This window comes from Melanerpes formicivorus, unplaced genomic scaffold (genome assembly GCF_026170545.1).
Source record: "Melanerpes formicivorus ecotype bairdi unplaced genomic scaffold, bMelFor1.0.p_v2 SCAF_2, whole genome shotgun sequence".
NCBI classification, from domain to species: Eukaryota; Metazoa; Chordata; class Aves; order Piciformes; family Picidae; genus Melanerpes; species Melanerpes formicivorus.
This window is the reverse complement of record NW_027142354.1, coordinates 33,992,410-34,012,636: the sequence shown is the minus strand read 5'-3', so window position 1 is coordinate 34,012,636 and position 20,227 is coordinate 33,992,410. Positions and strand designations below refer to the sequence as shown.

The 20,227-nt window shown below is 41.5% G+C and overlaps 1 protein-coding gene across 3 annotated transcripts in view; it reads left to right on the top strand.

Annotated features, from left to right (window-relative positions):
* The window catches only part of SMYD3 (SET and MYND domain containing 3), a 451,319-nt gene that overhangs the window by 58,403 nt on the left and 372,689 nt on the right, over positions 1 to 20,227 (top strand). For 2 of the 3 annotated variants that reach the window (XM_068155709.1, XM_068155693.1), the window contains 3 exons: positions 10,856 to 10,963; positions 12,182 to 12,239; positions 19,048 to 19,184. In XM_068155709.1, coding sequence (XP_068011810.1) covers positions 10,856 to 10,963; positions 12,182 to 12,239; positions 19,048 to 19,184 — 303 coding nt within the window. Of the gene's footprint in view, positions 1 to 5,669; positions 5,767 to 10,855; positions 10,964 to 12,181; positions 12,240 to 19,047; positions 19,185 to 20,227 lie in introns of those variants that run through there. The other variant, XM_068155702.1, reaches the window with a different exon arrangement.

Genomic DNA, 20,227 nt, shown 5'->3' with positions numbered 1-20,227 from the left:
CGTTCAAGAGGAGATTGGACGTGGCACTTGGTGCCATGGTCTAGTCATGGGGTCTGTGTTGATAGGTTGGACTCAATGATCCTCGAGGTCCTTTCCAACCTTAGTTATACTGTGATACTGTGAATATTTCTTAAGCTTTCAGGCTGTAGACTGAAGGCTTTAAATCAATTTTGCAGTAACCATAAAGGTCAAGAATGTGCAGAAAAAGCCTTGGGCAAAACTGCATCTCTGAGGAGGTTTTCAAGAAGGTGAAGCCAGGTTTTTCAGTGTTGCATGGCAGAAGGATGAAGGGCAATGGGCTTAAGTGGAAAGAATAAAGGTTCACATGGCACTTAAAAAAAAAAATGCTGTTTCACCTAGAGGGCAACAAAGAAGTTGACTGCGGCCAGGCTCCAGCCAGGACATTTGTGTAATCTGTGTACTTCGAGGGTTTTAAGACCCGACTGGATAAATCTCTGAGCTGAGTCTGACCCTAGAGCTGACCCTTACAGAACCCTTGAATTGTTAATCTGTTCCTCTCAGCATTTGATGGTGATTTCTGGTTTGTGAGGTGTTTTAAATTTTTTTATTTGTTTGTTTGCTCTTCTAAATAGAGAAAAATAAAGAAAACCAATTAATGGTTGAAACAGAATAGTGGTGGTACTCTATTAAATGTATATGAATTTAACTTGCAAGTTCTTGACATTCAAATAATCTTTTCACATATGGTGCTTCTATAAGCAATTCTCCCTTGGCATAATCTGCAGTGTTCTCAGCATTTCAGAAAGCTCTTCTTTCTGGGATTAAAACATATGGAGAGGGAAAGGAGGAAGATACGTCATTTTGATTCATTGTATGGCAAAAGTTATGCAGCGTACATTAGGTGCTTACTGTAGTGTCACTAATACTGCCACAGGTAGATTTATTATGGGTGATCACAGGGAAAATATGACTGTAAAGAATATAAAAGACTAAGATATTTGCATGTCAAGTTTAAAGCAAATATCTGCCAGGAGAGTCATTGGTAAAGCTCCTTTTGGCAAGTCTCTGATGTGAAATGAGATTGTGCTGGCAGTGACCTACAAAAGCAAATCTGCAAGGTGTAATGCAAGATCCTGTTCCAACGTAAGTATATGTAGTAAAGGCTGTGTTATGCCCAGAATTATAGAATCATAGAATCAATAAGGTTGGAAAAGACCTCAAAGATCATAAAGTCCAACCTGTCACCCAAGACCTCATGACTAATAAACCATGACACCAAGTGCCACATCCAATCCCCTCTTGAACACCTCCAGGGATGGTGACTCCACCACCTCCCTAGGCAGCACATTCCAACGGCTAATTATGCCACAGATGCTACCAAAACATAGCCCTACATATTTTGCTCAAACCTCACTACCCCTTCCTTCTGGAGTGGTTACTCAGCCCAGAGCTGAGAAACCCAACAACTTGCTCTTTTGCTCTGCTTCTGCTCTGTCTCCTTGTACGTGCTCTGCCCTCATGCATGTATTCTGCCTTTGTCTGCAGTCTGGACAGAAGCTTTGCTACCTGGAAAGTGCTGTCGTGTCTCAGTTTACCCAGAAACCAGCAAAGAGTCTTTTACATAAGCTGCACTGAGCCTACAGCCAGATTAGCATGGTACCCCAGTCCCACTGATAGGAAGAAGCTGCTTACTTGTGCCCTGCAGGGACAGAGATCTGGGAAGCCAAGCCCCGGGGGAGAACTTGCCTGAATGCCTTTCAGCAGTTCTAAGCATGTGCGCTGCAAGCACAAAGCTGCAGACCTGTGAGCCAAAGGTGGCCTGCGTGCCCTCCCTTTACAAAGCTAGAACCACACCCAGCCACTTCTATGCTGGCCGACAAATTGCGGGAGAAAGAAGTCACTGCCTGTTGCTCCACAGCCCTGTTAAGCCAAGCGCCAGGGCAAACCAGAACACCATCTGTGCTCTGCTAGACTGCCTGTGAGTATCCCAGACAGTCACAATGTCCTGCAAACTCCTTACTGGTGCCAGCACCAGGGGAATCACTTGAGAGCCTGTTCCAGGTGAACCAGCCCACACCACACCCCTGCAGGAGAAAGCTGCCTCCACTGCATCTGGAAGGGACTACCCCCGCGCCAGCCATGGCCCTGCTGAACCCCTGGAGCCTCAGCAGTGACAAGCTTAGCAACCAGTTTAGCAATGAGCCTTCACTAGTGAACTTCTTTCCAGAAGTTGGCTGAACTACTGTGCAGCTCTGGTTTTATAGCAGCTGTTAGCAAAGCTCTCCTTGGCCAGTCCAACAGCTTAGCCTCAGAACCTTTAGTGCAATTCATTAGTATGTGCACTTCTAATTGAACTAATTGCTGAACAAAATAAACAGCAGGGCATTAAATGAAATTACAGCTTTCACAGTTCCAAAAGTGAATGTTGGCAGAACTATTCAGTTTTATAATTAAGGTTAACTGTGAAACACAAATTGTAGAGTTGGATTTTAAAATTATACCTAGTTGCAAAAATTATTTTTTTTTATGTTAAATGAGTTGGACAATTCTATACACTTAGGTCTAAAACAATAGTTTTCTGGAGTATTCTGACATCAGAATGTATATAACAATCTAACTTAAAAAATTAAAAATTATCTGAGCAGCTGAATTAGAATAGAATAGACCAGGTTGGAAGAGACCTTCAAGATCATTGAGTCCAACCTATCAACTAATCCAACACCACCTAATCAACTAAACCATGCAACCAAGCACCCCATCAAGTCTTCTCCTGAACACCTCCAATGACAGTGACTCCACCACCTCCCTGGGCAGCCCATTCCAATGGGCAATCACTCGCTCTGTGTAGAATTTCTTCCTAGCATCCAGTCTGAACCTCCCCTGGTGCAGCCTGAGACTGTGTCCTCTTGTTCTGCTGCTGGTTGCCTGGGAGACGAGACCAACTTCCACCTGTCTACAACCTCCCTTAATGTAGTTGTAGACAGCAATAAGGTCTCCCCTGAGCCTCCTCTTCTCCAGGCTAAGCAACCCCAGCTCCCTCAGTCTCTCCTCATAGGGCTTGTGCTCCAAACCCCTCACCAACTTCATTGCCAACTTTGTTAGGTTTAGGATAAAAGTGAACTTTGCCAAAACTTGAAAGTAAATGCAGCAGAGGATTATTATGTTAGGATTACCAAAACCTGCAAATATCCTGTAAAAATCTTTATTTGATTTAAAGTGTCAGTTGATTGCAGAAGGCTGTATTTAGGCTAACCTACAGCATAAGAAATAGTCTTTTGAAAGATATTTCCTTTTTGGAATTTACTGTGAGAATTGTGATCCTTGAAGGAGATATGCGGTCAGTGTCAGAAATCCTGAACAAAATTACATGGGAATTAGAATTTCTAGTTTAAAGAAATCTCCATAATGTAAATACTGAAAATGTCAAGGGAGTTATGCCAAATCTCAAATTTTCCATTTTTTTTCTTATTATTTGAAGCCATTTTCTTTCCGTTTTACCACATTAATTTACTTCAAAATCTATTAGAAAAGTGGGACTGAAAGTTATGGCAAGATTATTTGAGTTGATTTTTTTTTTTTTTCATCTGAGCTCTGATTTTAGGATCAAGTATATGCAGACCTTTATAAATTTTGCTTGTTTGTTCTTCAGTTTGACCTTGTTGACTTTTGCCCCCCTTTGACACTGTTGTAGCCCCTTTCCCAGTTGTTGATACCTAATTTCCCGAAGCTGTCTTCTAGCAGTGTTAAGTTGGCTGGATGTCACTCCAGACATAGAGTTACCTTGTGTTCTGCTTCTTCTAATCATTGCTGTCATCTCCTTGGCAATGTTTATTAATTTGGTGCATCCCATGGACTGGGGACTAGTGGTAATCCCTGATAAGTGGGAGAGTAATTTCAGGCAGAATTTTGAGAAATCTAGAAATTTGAGCAGTTGGAACTTTCATAAACATTGGTTTAGAATCTTTCATGGGGTTAGTGACTGTTGGGAGACAGGGATTGCATATGTCTGTGCAGAAGTGGTCACACGTTGGCAAAACAACTCAGCTAAAGATATGCAAGACCTGGCAGACAGATGTGAGGAGTCTCTATCCATGCCCTGGGTTAGCAGGAGGTGATCCTGTGCCTGTGTTACTGAGTGAAATCCAATGATTGCCTTGATTGATGTTTGTATGGTGCTGGTGCAGACACTCAATCTGTCACCAGTAAACAGCTAGATGCTTCACTGTCTCCTGAGATGCATGGGTGCTGACCCTTCACACCTAGGTAAAGCCTGAGGAATTGCACTTGGGATATATGAGAGACAATGATCTGGGAGGAGATAAAAGGAGGGATACTCTTCCTGAGTTACTGAGGGTAAATGAAACCTGGAGGAGGAGGGCTGGGAACTGCCCTGTGCTGTTCACTTGTGCATTTTTGCCTCCTTCTGATAGTGTTGATTTCTAAAAAGGGGAAAAACAGCACACCTGTTGCAAAATGTAAAGACCTTTCCTGACAGAGAGGGAGAAGGGTCCTACCAGGTGGCTGTACCTCTGCACTGTAGTATTTATACTCATGCCGGTTGCGGGATATAAAAACCTTGAATGAAAGCCAGGATACACAGAGTTAAGAAAACCACACATGGAGAAGTCTGGGACTAATATATACTCATCAATCTCTCCAGAGTAACAAAATCTTTTTGGTCTCGTATTGTTGTGTAATTCGTCTCCTTGTTGTATTGGTAATGAGAATAAATATTGTTGAATTTCATGATACTGAATGCATTTGGAGCTTTTCCCCCTCTCCCTGGACAGTTGGGAGGAAGTGAATGGCAGTCCCTGTTCCAGTGCTCCTTCTGCAGAGAAGTCATACTAATGCCTTTTTGGCACTGGTTTCAGCCAAAGTGCTGTTTTGCAAAAGGCATGTTTAAACTGTTCCTCTCACGTGGGAACACAGCTCAAAAAAAAAAAAAAAAGTGGCAAATGGTGCTATGTGGTACTGCATATTTAATCTCATTAGGGCTTTACTGGTTGGATAACCTATTAATTATTTTGATTTAACCTCTAGCATGTTTAAAATTCTGTGCAACATTTATATAGGGGGGAAAAAAAACTTATATAGGGGGGAAAAAAAAAAAAAAGGCTTACTCCGAAGAACAACTTTAGTTTAAGTGGGACAAAAATACCAATATAATTATGTTGCAGAGAATGATGTCTGGACATTTACAACCATCACCTTGTTTCTTCTAGACAAGAATCATTCTAGTCAGTGCTAAATACTTAACTTTTATTTGTCAGACAGCATGTGACACTAAATGTATTTGGATTAATTCCTTCTTGGTGTCCTTCTTGGGTGAAGGAAATGAAATCACAAATCTCCCATGTAGCTGAAAGCTAAAGCAGGAAAAAAAACACTGAATGAAATAGAATAAATGGTACAGCTGCTGAATGTAGTCACCTGAAATAATTTTCCTAGTTAAATGCAGCCTAAGAAAAAAATGTGCAATAGCCTTTGAAATCTTTATAACTAGCTGTGCTAGAGATGTGGTAGGAATGGGTTAATTTGTGTTTGTATTTGACCAGAAGTGGTCGAACTGGCTGATACTGGCTAGGCAACTATGATAAACAGAGTGGGGTGTTAGGTAACACACTGGGCAATAGGGCAAAACTTTGCTTTCCAAACCCAGCCTCTGGGGGCATGTCTGGGCCTGCACATCACCGGATGCTGACTGGTATGTAAGCTGGGGAGCAGGCATGGGTTTGTGGCTCCACCAGTCCTCTGTTGAGCAGTGGGAATGCCTGACACCATTTTGAAATCTTTGGAGCCATGGTAAGATGTGTCTAGCTCTTTGTGCCTTGTTTGTGCCTTTTCAGAGCTGGGAGAAGGGAGGTTGTAGCCAGGAGGGGGTTGGTCTCTTCTCCCAGGCAATCAGTGCCAGAACAAGAGGACACAGTCTCAAACTGCACCCGGGGAGGTTTGGGCTTAGGTGAGGAGAAAGTTATTCACTGAGAGAGTTGTTAGCCATTGCAATGGGCTGCCCAGGGAAGTGGTGGAGTCACCATCCCTGGAGGTGTTCAAGAGGGGATTGGATGTGGCACTTGGTGCTATGGTTTATTAGTCATGAGGTCTTGGGTGACAGGTTGGACTTGATGATCTTTGAGATCTTTCCCAACCTTATTGACTCTATGATAGTTCAATATATATCAGTTTTCCCTCATCTTGTCATCCTGACATTTCTTTGCTATGGAAACGTTAGTCTTTGTCTGCTAATCCTAATAAAAGCGCCTCTGAAACAAAAGTTGCAGGTGCACGAGTTGCAAGGCAACTGCATCAGCACCGGCTAGCTCTGTGCTGTGCCATGATCTTTTGATCTTTAGAGGAGAAAAGAGGGCTCCTGGAGACAGGGAGACCGAAAGAGAGAGGGGAGAGGAGACCAGACCCAATTCGGAGGCTCTCGCAACGTTGCCTGAGAGGGTGACATGGCTGGGGGTGTTCCCAGAGAAGCTGTGGGAAATTTAAACTCCGGTGACCCTGGCAGAGGCTCTCAGACTGCCAGCTGCGAGGTAACAGCCTGTTCTCTACTTTCAACCTAGTGAGTGGGGCGTGAGAGGGAGTGGATGTGGTCAGACAGCTGGGACTGCCAGGCCATTGGTGCAGGCAGGCTAACACAGAGTGCAAATAGTGACTGGGTGTACCCCAGGGATTCCTTTTGAATTAGCTCAGTTGGAACCCAGTGAGGGGGTTGTGAGGTATCCCAGGGGCTCCTTTTGAATTAACTCAGTAATTGGCATGAGCAGGGTGTGTAGACAGGACACAAGGTGCTCCAGTCTTACTGAAGGTATAAAGGTGGCTTCTGAGAGGAGAAAGAGAGCATATGGGTGAACATTAAAAGAAAGACGGGAAGGTGATGTTACTGTAGGGGTCTGCTGCAGGCCACCTGACCAGCAGAACCAAGCAGATGAGGCACTCCACAGGCAAATAGAAGTGGCTTCATGTTCACAGGCCCTGGCCCTCATAGGGATTTCAACCATCCTGACATCTGCTGGAGGAACAACACAGCTAGGTACCAGCATTCCAGAATGTTCCTGGAATGCATAGATGATAACTTCCTCCTCCAAATGGTAGAGGAACCAACGAGAAAAGGTGCTATGCTGGACCTTGCTCTCACCAACAGGGAAGGGCTGGTGACCAATGTGGGGCTCAGGGATAACCTTGGTTGCAGTGACCATGAAGCAATAGATTTTTGAGATCCTCAGGGCAACTAGGAGGACATATCCCAAGCTTGCACCCTTGGATTTTAGGCATGAAGACTTTGATCACTTCAGGGATCTGCTGGCCAAAGGATCATGGGACAAAGCCCTAGAGGGAAGAGGGGCCAGGACAGCTGGTCCGTATTCACGGATCACCCTCTTTGTGCCCAGGAGAGAAGTATACCCACAAAGAAGAAAGCAGGAAAGAATGCTGGGAGACCTGCCCGGATGAGCAAGGAGCTCCTGGGCACGCTAAAAGGAGTGGAAGAAAAGACAGCTGGAATGGGGGGCATATAAGGAAGCTGCCTGAACAGCAAGAGACCTGCTTAGAAAAGCTAAAGGTCAGTTAGAATTAAACCTAGCCAGGGACATCAAGGGAAACAGTAAAAATTTCTATAGGTATATTAATGGTAAAAAGAAGACTAGGGAAGGTGTGGGCCCCCTCAGAAAGGAAACAAGTGAGCTGGCAATGAGGGGCATGGAGAAGGCTGACGTTCTCAATGACTTCTTTACCTCAATCTTCACTGGCAAGGGCTCCAGTCACACTCCCAGAATAATGGAAGATAATGGCAGGGGCTGGAAGAAGGATGAGTGATGATCAGGTTCATGACCATCTGAAGAACCTTAAAGTGTTCAAGTCCATGGGACCCGATGGGATACACCCATGGGTGCTGAGGGAACTGGCAGATGAGGTTGCTAGGCCACTCTCCATCATATTCCAAAAGTCCTGGCAGTCTGGGGAGGTCCCCAGTGACTGGAAAAGGGGAAACATAACCCCCATTTTCAAGAACAGAAAGAGGGATGACCTGAGGAACTATAAGCCAGTCAGTCTCACCTCTGTGCCTGGTAACATCATGGAGCAGATCCTCCTGGAGGCAGTGCTGAGGCAAAAGAATAATGAAGAGGTGATTGGGTACAATCATCACAGCTTCACCAAGGGCAAATCCTACCTGACAAACCTAGTGGCCTTCTATGACAAGGTCACAACATTAGTGGCAACTGACATCATTTACCTGGAACTGAGCAAAGCTTTTGACGTTGTCCCACACCACATCCTGGTCTCCAAGCTGGTGCAGTATGGGTTTGATGGATGGACCATTCAGTGGATACAGAACTGGCTTGACAGCTGCACCCAAAGATTGGCTGTCAATGGGTCCATGTCCAAGTGGAGTCTCTCAGGGATCAGTACTGGGATCAGTCTTGTTTAACATCTTTGTTGGCGATATGGACAGTGGCATTGAGTGCAGCCTTAGCAAGTTTGCTGACAACATCAAGCTGTGTGGTGCAGCAGACACGCTGGAGGGAAGGGATGCCATCCAGAGGGACCTTGACAGTCTGGAGAGGTGGGCTCATGACAATAGCATGAGGTTCAACAAGTCCAAATGCAAGGTCCTGCAGCACCATCCTGCTGCCCCCCCACCCCCATTGCTAGACTGGATTCAAGCTGGCCAGACTTGAAACTGCCTTCCCTTAGTCCCTGGCGTTAGACCTAAACAGGCCAATATTGCACAGTAAAAATTAGTTTTCCTTTCAGGGCCAGAGATGAAACAGGAACCATCCTTCTCCCCCACCAGATAAAGTAGTTCACTATGTTCAGGGAAGAGAAAAGGAAGAAAGAGACAGACAGTAACTTTGCTGCCAAATTTATAGAGATGCAGCATCTGTGGGAAGAAATACAAATATTACACATTCTGGTACACCCCCTGGATGCTCTACCTTCTGGAGGACTGCAACTTTGTAGCTTTCTTAAGGGCGACCACTTCAAACTGGGACACTATTCCTGGTTTGAATTCTGAAAATGCCATCACCACTCCTGACAGCCATGAGGATTATTTGCCATTGTGATTTTTGGGGTAGTTTTTGCAGCATGGAAATCTTGACCACTGATTTAGAGCAGCTGTATTTTTGGTGAAGTGATGAAGACTCTTGAAGGTCTCTGTGAACTTGATTGCTGGGTGAATGTTTGCCTAGAGTGTTGTGTGTGTTTTTGGAATTAAGACAAAGGAAATTTCAGCTTCCCTTCTAGTTCTCTCAATCTTGTGAAGTATGCAGCTTCTGGTCTTCTTCCTGGAATGAAATGAGAATCAAAGCTTCTTTATTTATCTAATAAAACTTTCAGCTAGCTGGAAGGATGATACCAATTTGAAGTAAGCTGATGATGCTATTTATAGGATGTTTCATGAAGAAAATTCTTTGTATAAGAGACGTGGGACAAAAAATGAAGCTATTTCATCTAGATTTCTCTGCAGTTTTAATCCTATCTTTAAATGTTCCTTTTGTTCTTAAAAAGCAATGTTAAGAAAATATGGTACAAACTGTTGCCAGACAGCAGCATGTAGCAGAATGAAGTAAGATTTGTATTGGCAAGGAACTGAACTGGGACCTTGACCATGCATTTTTTTTGTTTGTGTTTCTCTTAGGTTTTCTTAAAGGTAAAGCTAAATTCTGGGGTAACGTTATGATGATATTGTTGTGTCCTGAACCTGCACTACTGTGGTTCTGGTGTCTATAATATCAAGTGCACAATTAATTACATTAGAGGAGGAAGTAGCATGATGGGATTGGTTTGAGTGGATAACCCAGCCTGTCTTTTTCCACCACGCTTTTCTCATAGTTGCAGTCTTAGACTGTGCTGCTGTTTCTTTGGCAGCCAGCATCTGAAGTGATGCTGTTGAAGGCTGCCACAGCTGGTGGATAATGGTACCCAAGGAAGGTCTCCTTCCTGGTCCTTTAAAGCTGACTTTTGTCTCTGCAGTTGTTCCTCCAAGTCTGGCTCAACAACTATCATGCTGCTGTGGTTCTGGATTGTTGTAGTTTAAAGCTTTTCCTGGAGTCCAAAAGCCCCAAAGGAACAGATTTAGATTTCCTCTTCCCCCTTTTTCCCAGTAGGGTAAAAGCAAATTAAGCAGGAGAAAAGAGAGGTAAAATCACAAAATAAATAGTCTGGAATTCGTTTGGGAGTAAAAAGATAATTTAAAACAAAATATATATAGTATTTGAGTAATAGGGAAGGTTACAAAGGTATAAGGAAAAGGGTAAATAGAAAAAAAATATACAAAACCAGGCCCAGCTGGCATTGGATTCCCTTGATGCAAATGGATTGCATTTGGATGCAGTCCTTAGAAGTTTCAAAGCAACATGGAGGCATATGGTAACTCGGGAAGCAGGATCGGCAGGGACCCTGCTGTTGAGTGGGGGTGGGGAAGAGTGAACCAAGAAAATAGTCCTCTTTAAATAGGCTTACTGGACAAGAAGGAGGAGTGGAGTAGACCTTTGACCCAGGGGACCCTTATCTGGGAGGGGGAAACCCTCCTGGATCAGGTTTCTTTTGTCCGTTTGGGGAGCTGGGTTCTTTTCAGCCCCCTCCAAGTATGGGTGCAACCTGACACAGGTCCAGCCCATGGCAAGGCTGAGCATGTTTGTTTGTGTGCATATTTATGTATAATAAGTAAATAAATATATATCTAAAAATATTTGTGTGTGTGTATATATATAGAAATATGTGTCTATAAGAAGTATGTTTGTATATTTACACATTAAAATATGTATATATGTCATATATATATATATGTAGTATATATAATGTATGTGTATGTATATATATATAAAAATGGTATGTAAAATAACATTCAAGTTTTTCTTTCTCTTTGTTTTAAAAATCCTAACAGAAGGAAGCTTGGCTTGACCACAAGCAGGAATGCAGGTGTCTTAAGAGGATTGAGCCTAATTTTCCTCCAGACTCAGTCAGACTTGCTGGCAGGATTGTTTTTAAGCTAGTAAGTGACTGTAGCAGAGTCAAATAAATATCTCTTCACTCTACATTTTAAATGTAGTTAAGAGCTAAAAAGCTGAAGTGACTGGGATTGACAAATAAAATTGGACTGCCTATTGCATTACGAGATTTTTGATTAATTTGCAGAAATGCTAAAAGGATCAAGAGGTACTAAAATGGACATAATTAAGCTCAAGGGACCTGTTTATTGACTTTCTTTTCCTATGACTATATGGTAGCATTCTAAACTTAATTCTGCCTAGAAGGAAAACACAGAGTGATAATATTTTCTTTCTTTGGTACTATTGAAGTTATTGGTGCTTATCTATTAACTTAATTGGAAACCTCATTCAGCCTTATTTGAATGAGTGATACAGGCAGAAATACTGCTAGCTACCCTTCTCTTTAGAGGGCACAATGCCATGCTTTTAATGTGGAGTCTTTTAATCTCAGTTACTACATTTATTTATTTTTTTTGAAGTCTTGGATGTTTGACATTCCTATGGTTTGATTAATATATGTGACAACATTTTCTGTTATGTTAGCAGCTTATGAATGTGTAGGATTATAAAATTAAAAAGCACTTACCCATTTTTTTGCTAACCCTGCCTTGGTGCTGTTTGTCTTGGATAAAATCGTGTGCATTTGTTGTGGGGCAAGGTGATAACATATGATTTAGTATCATAATTTATCCATTTTTGGGAAAATTTTGTGCATGATTGTTTTTAAAGGGCAAATATGTATCTACCTGTAGTGTGCATTAATTACAGTCACATGAAATCTGAGACTGCTGACTTAATAAGTAGCATTCAAAATTAGTAATAAGGGCCAAAGTAAATTACTAAGTGTAAAGTGCCAAAGTAAAAAACAAAACAAAAACCAACCAACCAAACAAAAAAGACAATCCCCTATCAACCCCCAAACACAAACAACAAAAACATAAACAAACAAACAAACACCCTCCCCAAAAAAAACCCAGAAAACCAACAACAAAAAACCCCAAACCAACAAAACACCAAACAGTAAGAAGTATTATAACACCAAGAAAAATTTAGGATTGTTATGATAATTTACAGAATGTATGAAATGACCAGATTAATGCTGATGCTGTTAGCCTTACCTAATAATCTCACAGGCATATCACATTGCATAATCAATCTTGTAGATCATTTTCAAGAAAAAGCATGCTATGGAAGTGTTAATTATCTGTTTTTCTCTACAGCTTAGACAATCAGTATGTCTTTCAGAGAGACTCTACTCCTTCTCAGATCTTCAGTCAAGTAAGTAATTGCCAGCCATATTACAGGAAATGCTTCCAAATTCCGCTTTTCAGAGTGGCCCCCTGATTTAATTGCAGCTTGCCTTCTGAAGGTCTGCTCTGTATTAATAGCAGAATCAAAGACAAATCCTGATAAATCTTGTGTGAAGAGGAACATTTTTTTTTCAAAGATCAAGGCAAAAAAGAAGTATGTTTTGTTCTACCAAAACTTTCACCTAATTTTTTGGCTTTAATATACTTATGGAGTTTACAGTGTACTGTGGTGGATTAACGCCCATTCTGAAAACAAAAACCAAGATAGGGTGGATGGCTTGCGGGTACTTTGCCCTCCCTGCAGGGTGTTTTCCTGCTGGGAAACTGAGTCTGTTCCACTCCCCCCTCCCTGCCCATCTAGGGTATAAAAAGCAGGACATTGCAGCTATTGCGTCTCCCTTTGGCTCCTGCCTCTCCTGCATGAGAGCTACTGTGGCTGCTTTCCTGCTCCTCTGCCATGTGATCCTTCTCCCTGCCTCCGTGCCTCTTCAGAGAGAGACTGGTTTTGTATTATTCTTCTTTGTCCCCTTCCCATGCATTCTTGTTCCTTGCCCTTGTGAACCTTACCTGTTATTGTTATATATATATATAGTATATATATATTGTTTAAAGAAAACTCTTTACCTCTCTACTTCCAAGCTGACTCCAAATTATTGCTTGGTGGATTTGCTCCTTCCTTTTTTTTTCCCCTCTCTGTTTGGAGGGAGGAAGGGGGAGTGGGGGAGAGATTCTCAGCCTTGCCCCCATCTGAGCTCTTAACTCCCAGTTAAGGCTTAAACCACCACATGTACATCTTGCTTTTGTAGTTTTTAATTTACCTGATGTCTGCCTTACTACGTACAGCATACATATTTTTAAATATATACACAGAAATGCATGTTTTTACATTTAGAAGTTTTACTTCTTTATGTGCTGTTGCATGAAGCTTCAAAATAACTTCCAGAAAAAGGGAATAAGTCTAAAATTTACAAGAGATGCCTACCATCTACGTGGCTTTTCAGTGGAGAAAAAACAATAGACTGTTTCTGTGATTTCACAAGTTTCATGTTCTTGAGTAGGAAAGGGTGCTTGTTATAATCTCAGCAGAGCTAATATTGCTTTTTTCCCCCTAGATTTTGTAGTATCTTAAGGGTTAAAGGCTTGACAGAAATATATCCTTAGTTCATTCTGGCATCTTGTTTAAAGAGATCTTCTAGTGAGTGATGTGAGTATTTTGATTGTCTCAGTACTTTTCTGCTGTTCTTTTGAGCTCTGGCTATAAACCAGCTTGATCTATTGATATAGTCAAGTAGAAATGAAAAACACATAAACATAAGAACAAAACCTAACAACTAGTATTATCTTCCTTCTGTACATTCTGATATTCTGACATTCTGCCAGGGCAAAAAGCCTTAATAAGGCAACAAATTAAAAAGGATGGAGGGAATACATTTTAATAAATGAACACATCATGATTTCCTGCCATGGATATTCTCAAGTGGTTTAACAAAGGTTTATGGGGAATTAGGTGAGTATCTCAGATATGAGCAGCATTTCCAGATGCTTCAAATGAAGTTAAAATGGCACTTCGACTTCATGGCACTGCTGGGATCAAGGGGAAAAAAAAAAATCTTATGGTGCTCTGTTGTTCCAGTGATTGGTTGCATAATGGTTCCCCTTGCATGCACAAGGGGAAGTGGAGGGAAGGGAAGAGTTTCCCTTTAAGAATGACCTGTTGATTGCTTGTACAGCAATTTTCTCTATTTGTGTAACTGGTAGTTCCATACACTGAGGTCTCTCAGTATCCCTTGGTAGGATCTAGAGGGATTCTCAGTATCCCTTGGTAGGATCTAGAGGTATTCTATCCCTTGCAGAGGGACCTTGACAGGCTGAACAGATAGGCACCTAAACAACTAACCCATGGCACCAAGCACCCCATCATGTCTCCTCCTGAACACCTCCAATAATGGTGACTCCACCACCTCCCTGTACAGCCCATTCCAATGTGCAATCACTTTCTCTGTATAGAACTTCGTCCTAACATCCAACCTAAACCTCCCCTGGCTGCATAATTAAATCCCCATGTCTTCTTTAAAAAAACTTTTCACCTTTTATAGTATTTTATCTACCACAAAAGGGTTCATACACAATTGAAAATGTTTCTTAAGAACACAAAATTAAAGCATTCCCTTTGCTTTTGGCCTCACCTTCCTGATAGGCTGTGAAAATCAGGTCTTAATCATTTGCCATAAGAGATCCTGTGGGACCTTTTGCTGGGATCATTAGCTCTGATCTCCTGGACAGATTCCAGAGTGGATAGCTGCATGTTGTTCCTGTCTCTGCCAATTCTTACTGAAGTTCCAGTTGGATTTGGTGTTCTTGTTTACATCTGTCCTAAACTGCCGTGTCTGTTTATACCATGCTGCTTAGGCAATTTCTCTTCTCCATTCTAAAAATGTTTTATTTGCTAATAGTGAAATGATTCCTGCTGTCATGGGTCGAGTTGAATCTGCTGATGTGTGTTCAATATCATGCTGATGTCATGCCAGCTTCAAAATGAAAGTGTTGGCTGGAGCAAAGTATCACAGGGCTTGAAGTTCAGATTGTAACAGGAAGGGCTTCCTGTTTCTGGTTGCCTCTTCTGGTTTCCGGGTTTGGGGCATGTCAAGGTCCGGAGACATTAGATGTCTCGGTCCGGAGACACAGTTCTTTTAAATATTCCCGTGTTGTGAAATTAATGGCACAAACGAGGCCAAAGTATCAACAGCTAGACTATTTATTACATAAATAAAGTGGACATAAGAAAGGAAGAGGGAGAAAATAGAGAAAGTGGGAGAGAGAGAGAGAGGGACGAGAGATAGAAGAGGAAAGGAATTATATTACCACACCCCTCATCCCCCCCAGGACAGTTAAAGTCTGTGGAGGAAAGGTGCTGCAGGAGATGTTTGGTTTGTTGAGAAACCGTGGTGAGGCTTTTGCTGGAGAACAGCTGTGGTCCTCTGGGGAGATGTTGGGTTGATACAGGAACAATGCTGAGGCTCCTCTGGGCAGCCTGGGTCTGTAGAGAAAGGATGCTGAGGCTTGGCTGGAGCTGTGGTCCTCCGGGCAGCTTCTTTTCTCCGGAGCAGCATTGTCCCGGCTTCTCAGCGGCCTGGCCCGTCTCCTGTGTTTTCCTTCATCTCCGTTTTTCTCCCCGTTTTTCTCCTCTGTTTCTCTCCTCTGTTTCTCTCAACAAACCAGTAGTTGCTCAAGTCTTTTATACAGTTTTTTAGTCCTTAGGTATGTAGTCAAAATATTGTCCCTCAGGAATTCCAGTGGCAGGAAATCTGTGTGTTTGGGCAAGACCCTGGCTGGAGGAGGGGGGAATCTCCGTCTACCCTGTCTCCATCCAGACAAAGCTCAGGAAACAGGTGGTGATTATCTTGCCCTAAAGGTGTGATGGCTGGGTCCTTGGGTCCATTGTTGTAGTCCCGTGTTATCACGATGCAATCACAAGCTGATTTGCATCCAGGATTGGTGGACAGGATTCTTTCCACCTTCTTTCCAGTGGCTCTGCTATCACTTTTATCTTTGTTGACTCACATAGAGAGAGACAAACTTATTAGACTGTCACAGGGCATCTGTTCTGTGAAATAGGCTAAGATAATTATACATTTATACATTAAACTCCTTATTCTCAAAGCAGAGGGGTTTTCTGTGTGTTGTACTTTCCCTTTGCTTTGTGCGTGGGGGGTTTCACTAGGAGGGAAGACTGTGAAACCGGGACACTTCCACTTCCAATCTGTGTGTGGGGGTCTTGGTTGTGAGAGTGGGCTCTCTTAACCCAGGACAGTCTATATTTGGTGCCAGAAAATCAGCTGTCTTAACCAAGGCAGTCTATTTTGGAAGGAGATGGAAGGGTTGAGTTAATGAGAAGCAACATAACAAGAGGATTGTTTAAAGAGTTTTGTATACCTTTATGTTCTGTAGTATGTTCACTAGCTTGATACATTTGCTGTCCTGGGGTGGCATAGAATCTTAGGTATTTGTACTCTGTGTGCTTTCTGTGGTGGTTCTTGTCACTTTAGGAGAATGATTACAGCTATCAAATTTTGTTTAGCTTACTTGCTTTAGTATGTTTCCCTTCACGTTAAGGTGTTTAAGGCATGTGCTTTCTCAGCTGCGTTACGTAAGATCTTATGCATTTGTACCCCATGTGTCCTCTGTGGTGCTTCTCAAGAAAACCACATGTAGATCTGCCCTGAGGCTGGATAACTGAGCGTGTCAAGGTGCGCGGGAGAGTATGGGCAAGTGCCCAGGTTGGTGGTCACCTCTGATGTTTTGGAATTTTACCCCTGAACAAGTGCAAAATCCTGTCTGTGCCAGGAGCAGCTGTCCCTGTATGGAAAAAGAAGTACATAAGGAAAGCATCTCATCCTGCAAAGGATGAGGATGGATCAGGGTCATCATGAGAACTGGAGGAACAGCTGGAGGTGGTCACTTGGTTTTTCTCTCTGGCCTTGGAAGATGGCCAAGGAAAATGGTGGTTAAAAGTACAATCAGGCTGTGGCAATGTGCGGGGAGTCTCTCTTCCTCTGTACAGGTCTGTGTTTCTGTTGTGAAGGAACTGTCCCAGGAGGTCCATAAAGAACTCAAAAAGGTCATATCCTGTTCCTTGCTTGTATTATCCTGTGTTTCAGCTATTAGGATCAGGCAATATATGTCAGGTTGTTTAAGATGAATGACATGATGTCTTGAAAAATTATGTTTGAAGGAAAGAGTATCTTTAGTTTGAAGGAAAAAACATCTTTAGCTTCAAATTAATATTATATAAGAAATGCAAATGTATGTTTTTATATATATTTAATTTTAATACTTTGAACTTGAGTTTTTCAATCATCTAAAAGTCTTCTGCTTTTCTTGGGGGCACAGTCCTCACAGATATGACACTTCCATTTACCAGATATTTCCATACAATGTGCAGAGCACATGTCTATATTTCCAGTATGTACAAGGTCACCCTCAAGTGTCTACACTGTTAAGATACACATCAGTATTGCTGTGGATAACTATAAAAAGGGAAATACTGTAGCTACATGGGCTTTGTGCCAGGTATGGAGTGGCATATCTCATCAATCTTAGTACTAACCAGTTTGAACTTTGTGAGGAGCTGAATCTAATCTGATTGTTCTGGCATAGCATGTCTCTCCTTTGATGTATGGACAAACCACCTTTAAGATTCTCCTGGAGTCCTTACTTGCTAAGCACATTGCAGGGTCATCCAGGTGTGGCTTGTAGATGGCATTTTAGCAGCAGTGACTGACCATTGGAATGGGAGCAGAACTTGAAAAGTATTACTTTATGCTGAAACAGAAACACTGTAGAATAGATAATATGGATGCCTCTCTACAGTAGAGCATATTAGTGGGATCGCATTTTTCACTTCAGCAGGGGTGACCCTCAGTGCCTCCAGAGAAAGTCTAAAGAGAACCAAAGAGTTTGCAGATAAGGAAAACAAATTAGAAGCGGGTTTTAGCTTGTTCCACTAAGAGATTCCTGGCTGATAGTTAACTGTGGGTACTGGCCATTTTAGTAAGCCAGCATGTAATGCTCTCCCAGAAGTAGTTCAAAGGAGGTTATTAAAACAGCTCACTTGTGTGGGGTGTGCAAAATGGAAACTCCATGATGGGCAATTTACAACTGACAAAATAGCCAGTGTGCTCAAGCAGAGGGCTGGCAGGTGGGACAGAGCACAGAAACCTATGCATTGTACACAGTAGACAGCTGTTTAACTGAATCTGGTGACATCTGCTTTAATTGCATCCTCTTTTCTAAGTGAGTGACTAGGAGTTAGCTTTAAAGAGGAACACAGATATTGAAATGTAATTCTAGGGGGCCAGCAAGCTTGAATTTGAAGTATGGGGGAAAAAAAAACCTTTCCTGGAAATAACATTCTTCCATTCCCATTAAGGACAGAATTTAAAAATAAAATAACATTTCAACATTATGCAGAGGTGAAATGGATTCATAGTGCGTAATAGTCTTCTATGCTTTTTGTTATAGTGTGATGCTTGACTCTGTTCACATTCCTTGTTTAGGCCTTATTTATTCTGTGCTACCTGGCAGGAAAGCCAAAATATGAAGCAGGTAATCAGGCACTGAACTTTGTAGGGCAGCGGAGTTTTGTTTTCCATGTTATCTGTGACCTAACACATGTGTGATCACTTTATTAGTAAATAAGGCACTTGGTTACCTTCTGCTTCCAGATTCCTATCTGTAAAGCATGAATAATGTTGCTTTTCTTTTAAAATAAAGTTATATTTACTTAATATATATTTGACTATCCATGTATTATCCATTGCATTTAGCAGCTGCTGTGTACAAAACTCGCTTTGTCTCTAAGACTTTCCCTTATGACCTACTAGCATGAAGTGTTTCTGACACATCTATGGAGAGTACAGTATAAAAATATGCACTGCTGCAGAAATTTTAAAGTAAATTTTAAATTATATAAACCTAAATATCTAATTTCCATATGTAATGACTTACATCTGCTTTTCTACTGGCTTTTGATCTTTAACTCACCATTGTATTCATATGATTTGGCAGTAGCAATCTGGTAAACTCTTCTATATGTTGATAGGTGTCTGTAAAATAAATGACCAATGCCTGCCTTCTGTCAAAACTGGTCTCTGTCAAGATTCATTCTGGGACTGGAAATGTCTAGACTGTATGGTTACCAGTGGACATTTTTGAAAATGTTGGTGAAAGGTTCTGTTTATGACATAGTATACTTTTTCCCCCCCCTTCACCTTAAGATATTGAAGAGCTAAGTGAAGAAATGAGAGACGGCCTCAGGCACCTTGCACAGACACTGCAGCTGTATTTGAAAGCAGAGATCCAGGATGTGTCTTGCTTGCCACCTGCAATTGACTTTTTTCAGATCTTCGCAAAAGTAAGTGTTAAATGTGATTGCCTAACAGCTCATAAATTATTCTTTTCTTGGCTTATTTTTCGAGTGGGAGTTTAGTAAGTACATCCAGAACATAATATATGACAAAATGAAATCAAGCTATTTATTTTTATTCTGTTTAGTCAGTATTTAATCATAAGTATAGCTTTTATATAATTGTATAACTTCAAAATTTCATTTCCTAAATTATCATGTTAAAGGTCTTTGGGAAAAAAAGACCTGTTGCATTTAAAAAGCACACAAGTTCAAAAGCAATTGAGTCAATCAACATGAGAAATTCTCCCACAGTAATAAAGAGCATACAACATCACTTTTCAGCCTCGAATTTTGGGGTTTTGCAAGGTGCATTATCTTACATTTGCAGATCTACTCCCCTCTTGTTTTGTCATTTAGTAGTATGTGCTAACAGGTGTTTGTGGCAGTACTGTCACCCACACACTGTTTTCTCAAGGGTTGTGTAGGATTGTCTGCTCTGAAAGGCTAAATGTGAAGTACTTGACATTAATTTCCACAATATGTGAAATGCTTATTATGTTAATAACTAAACTGTGTTGGCTTCTGCTGTATGCATTTTATTGCTTTCAGTTCAGAAAGCTTACTTTGAACAATGACAGCAGAAATGCTTCATATCGAGAATACTCCCAATTGTAACTTGATTTGTTTTCTAATCGATTGATAAATTTTACCATAACATTTACCTGAACTCATGAATGTTTTCATTGTTTTAATAGGAGTTTTCTTGTGTGGTATGTAAAACTCATAAATGTTTTACTTCTGATATAAATAGAAGGAAGAGCCCTAAAAAACTTTAATGAAAATGCAATACATGATTTATTTTTAACCTTTTGAAAATAGGTTTGCACAATTGTGGAATTCTTTTGCTATGGGCAAAAGGAGTAGGAATAGTATATTCAGCTGTTGTTTTTCTGGATTTTTTTTTTTTCACTAGTGAGTAGACTCCTATGATGTAAAGTTGCAATTTTCTCTGAAAAACTACACAGGGTAAAATATACCAGGTCAAAAGG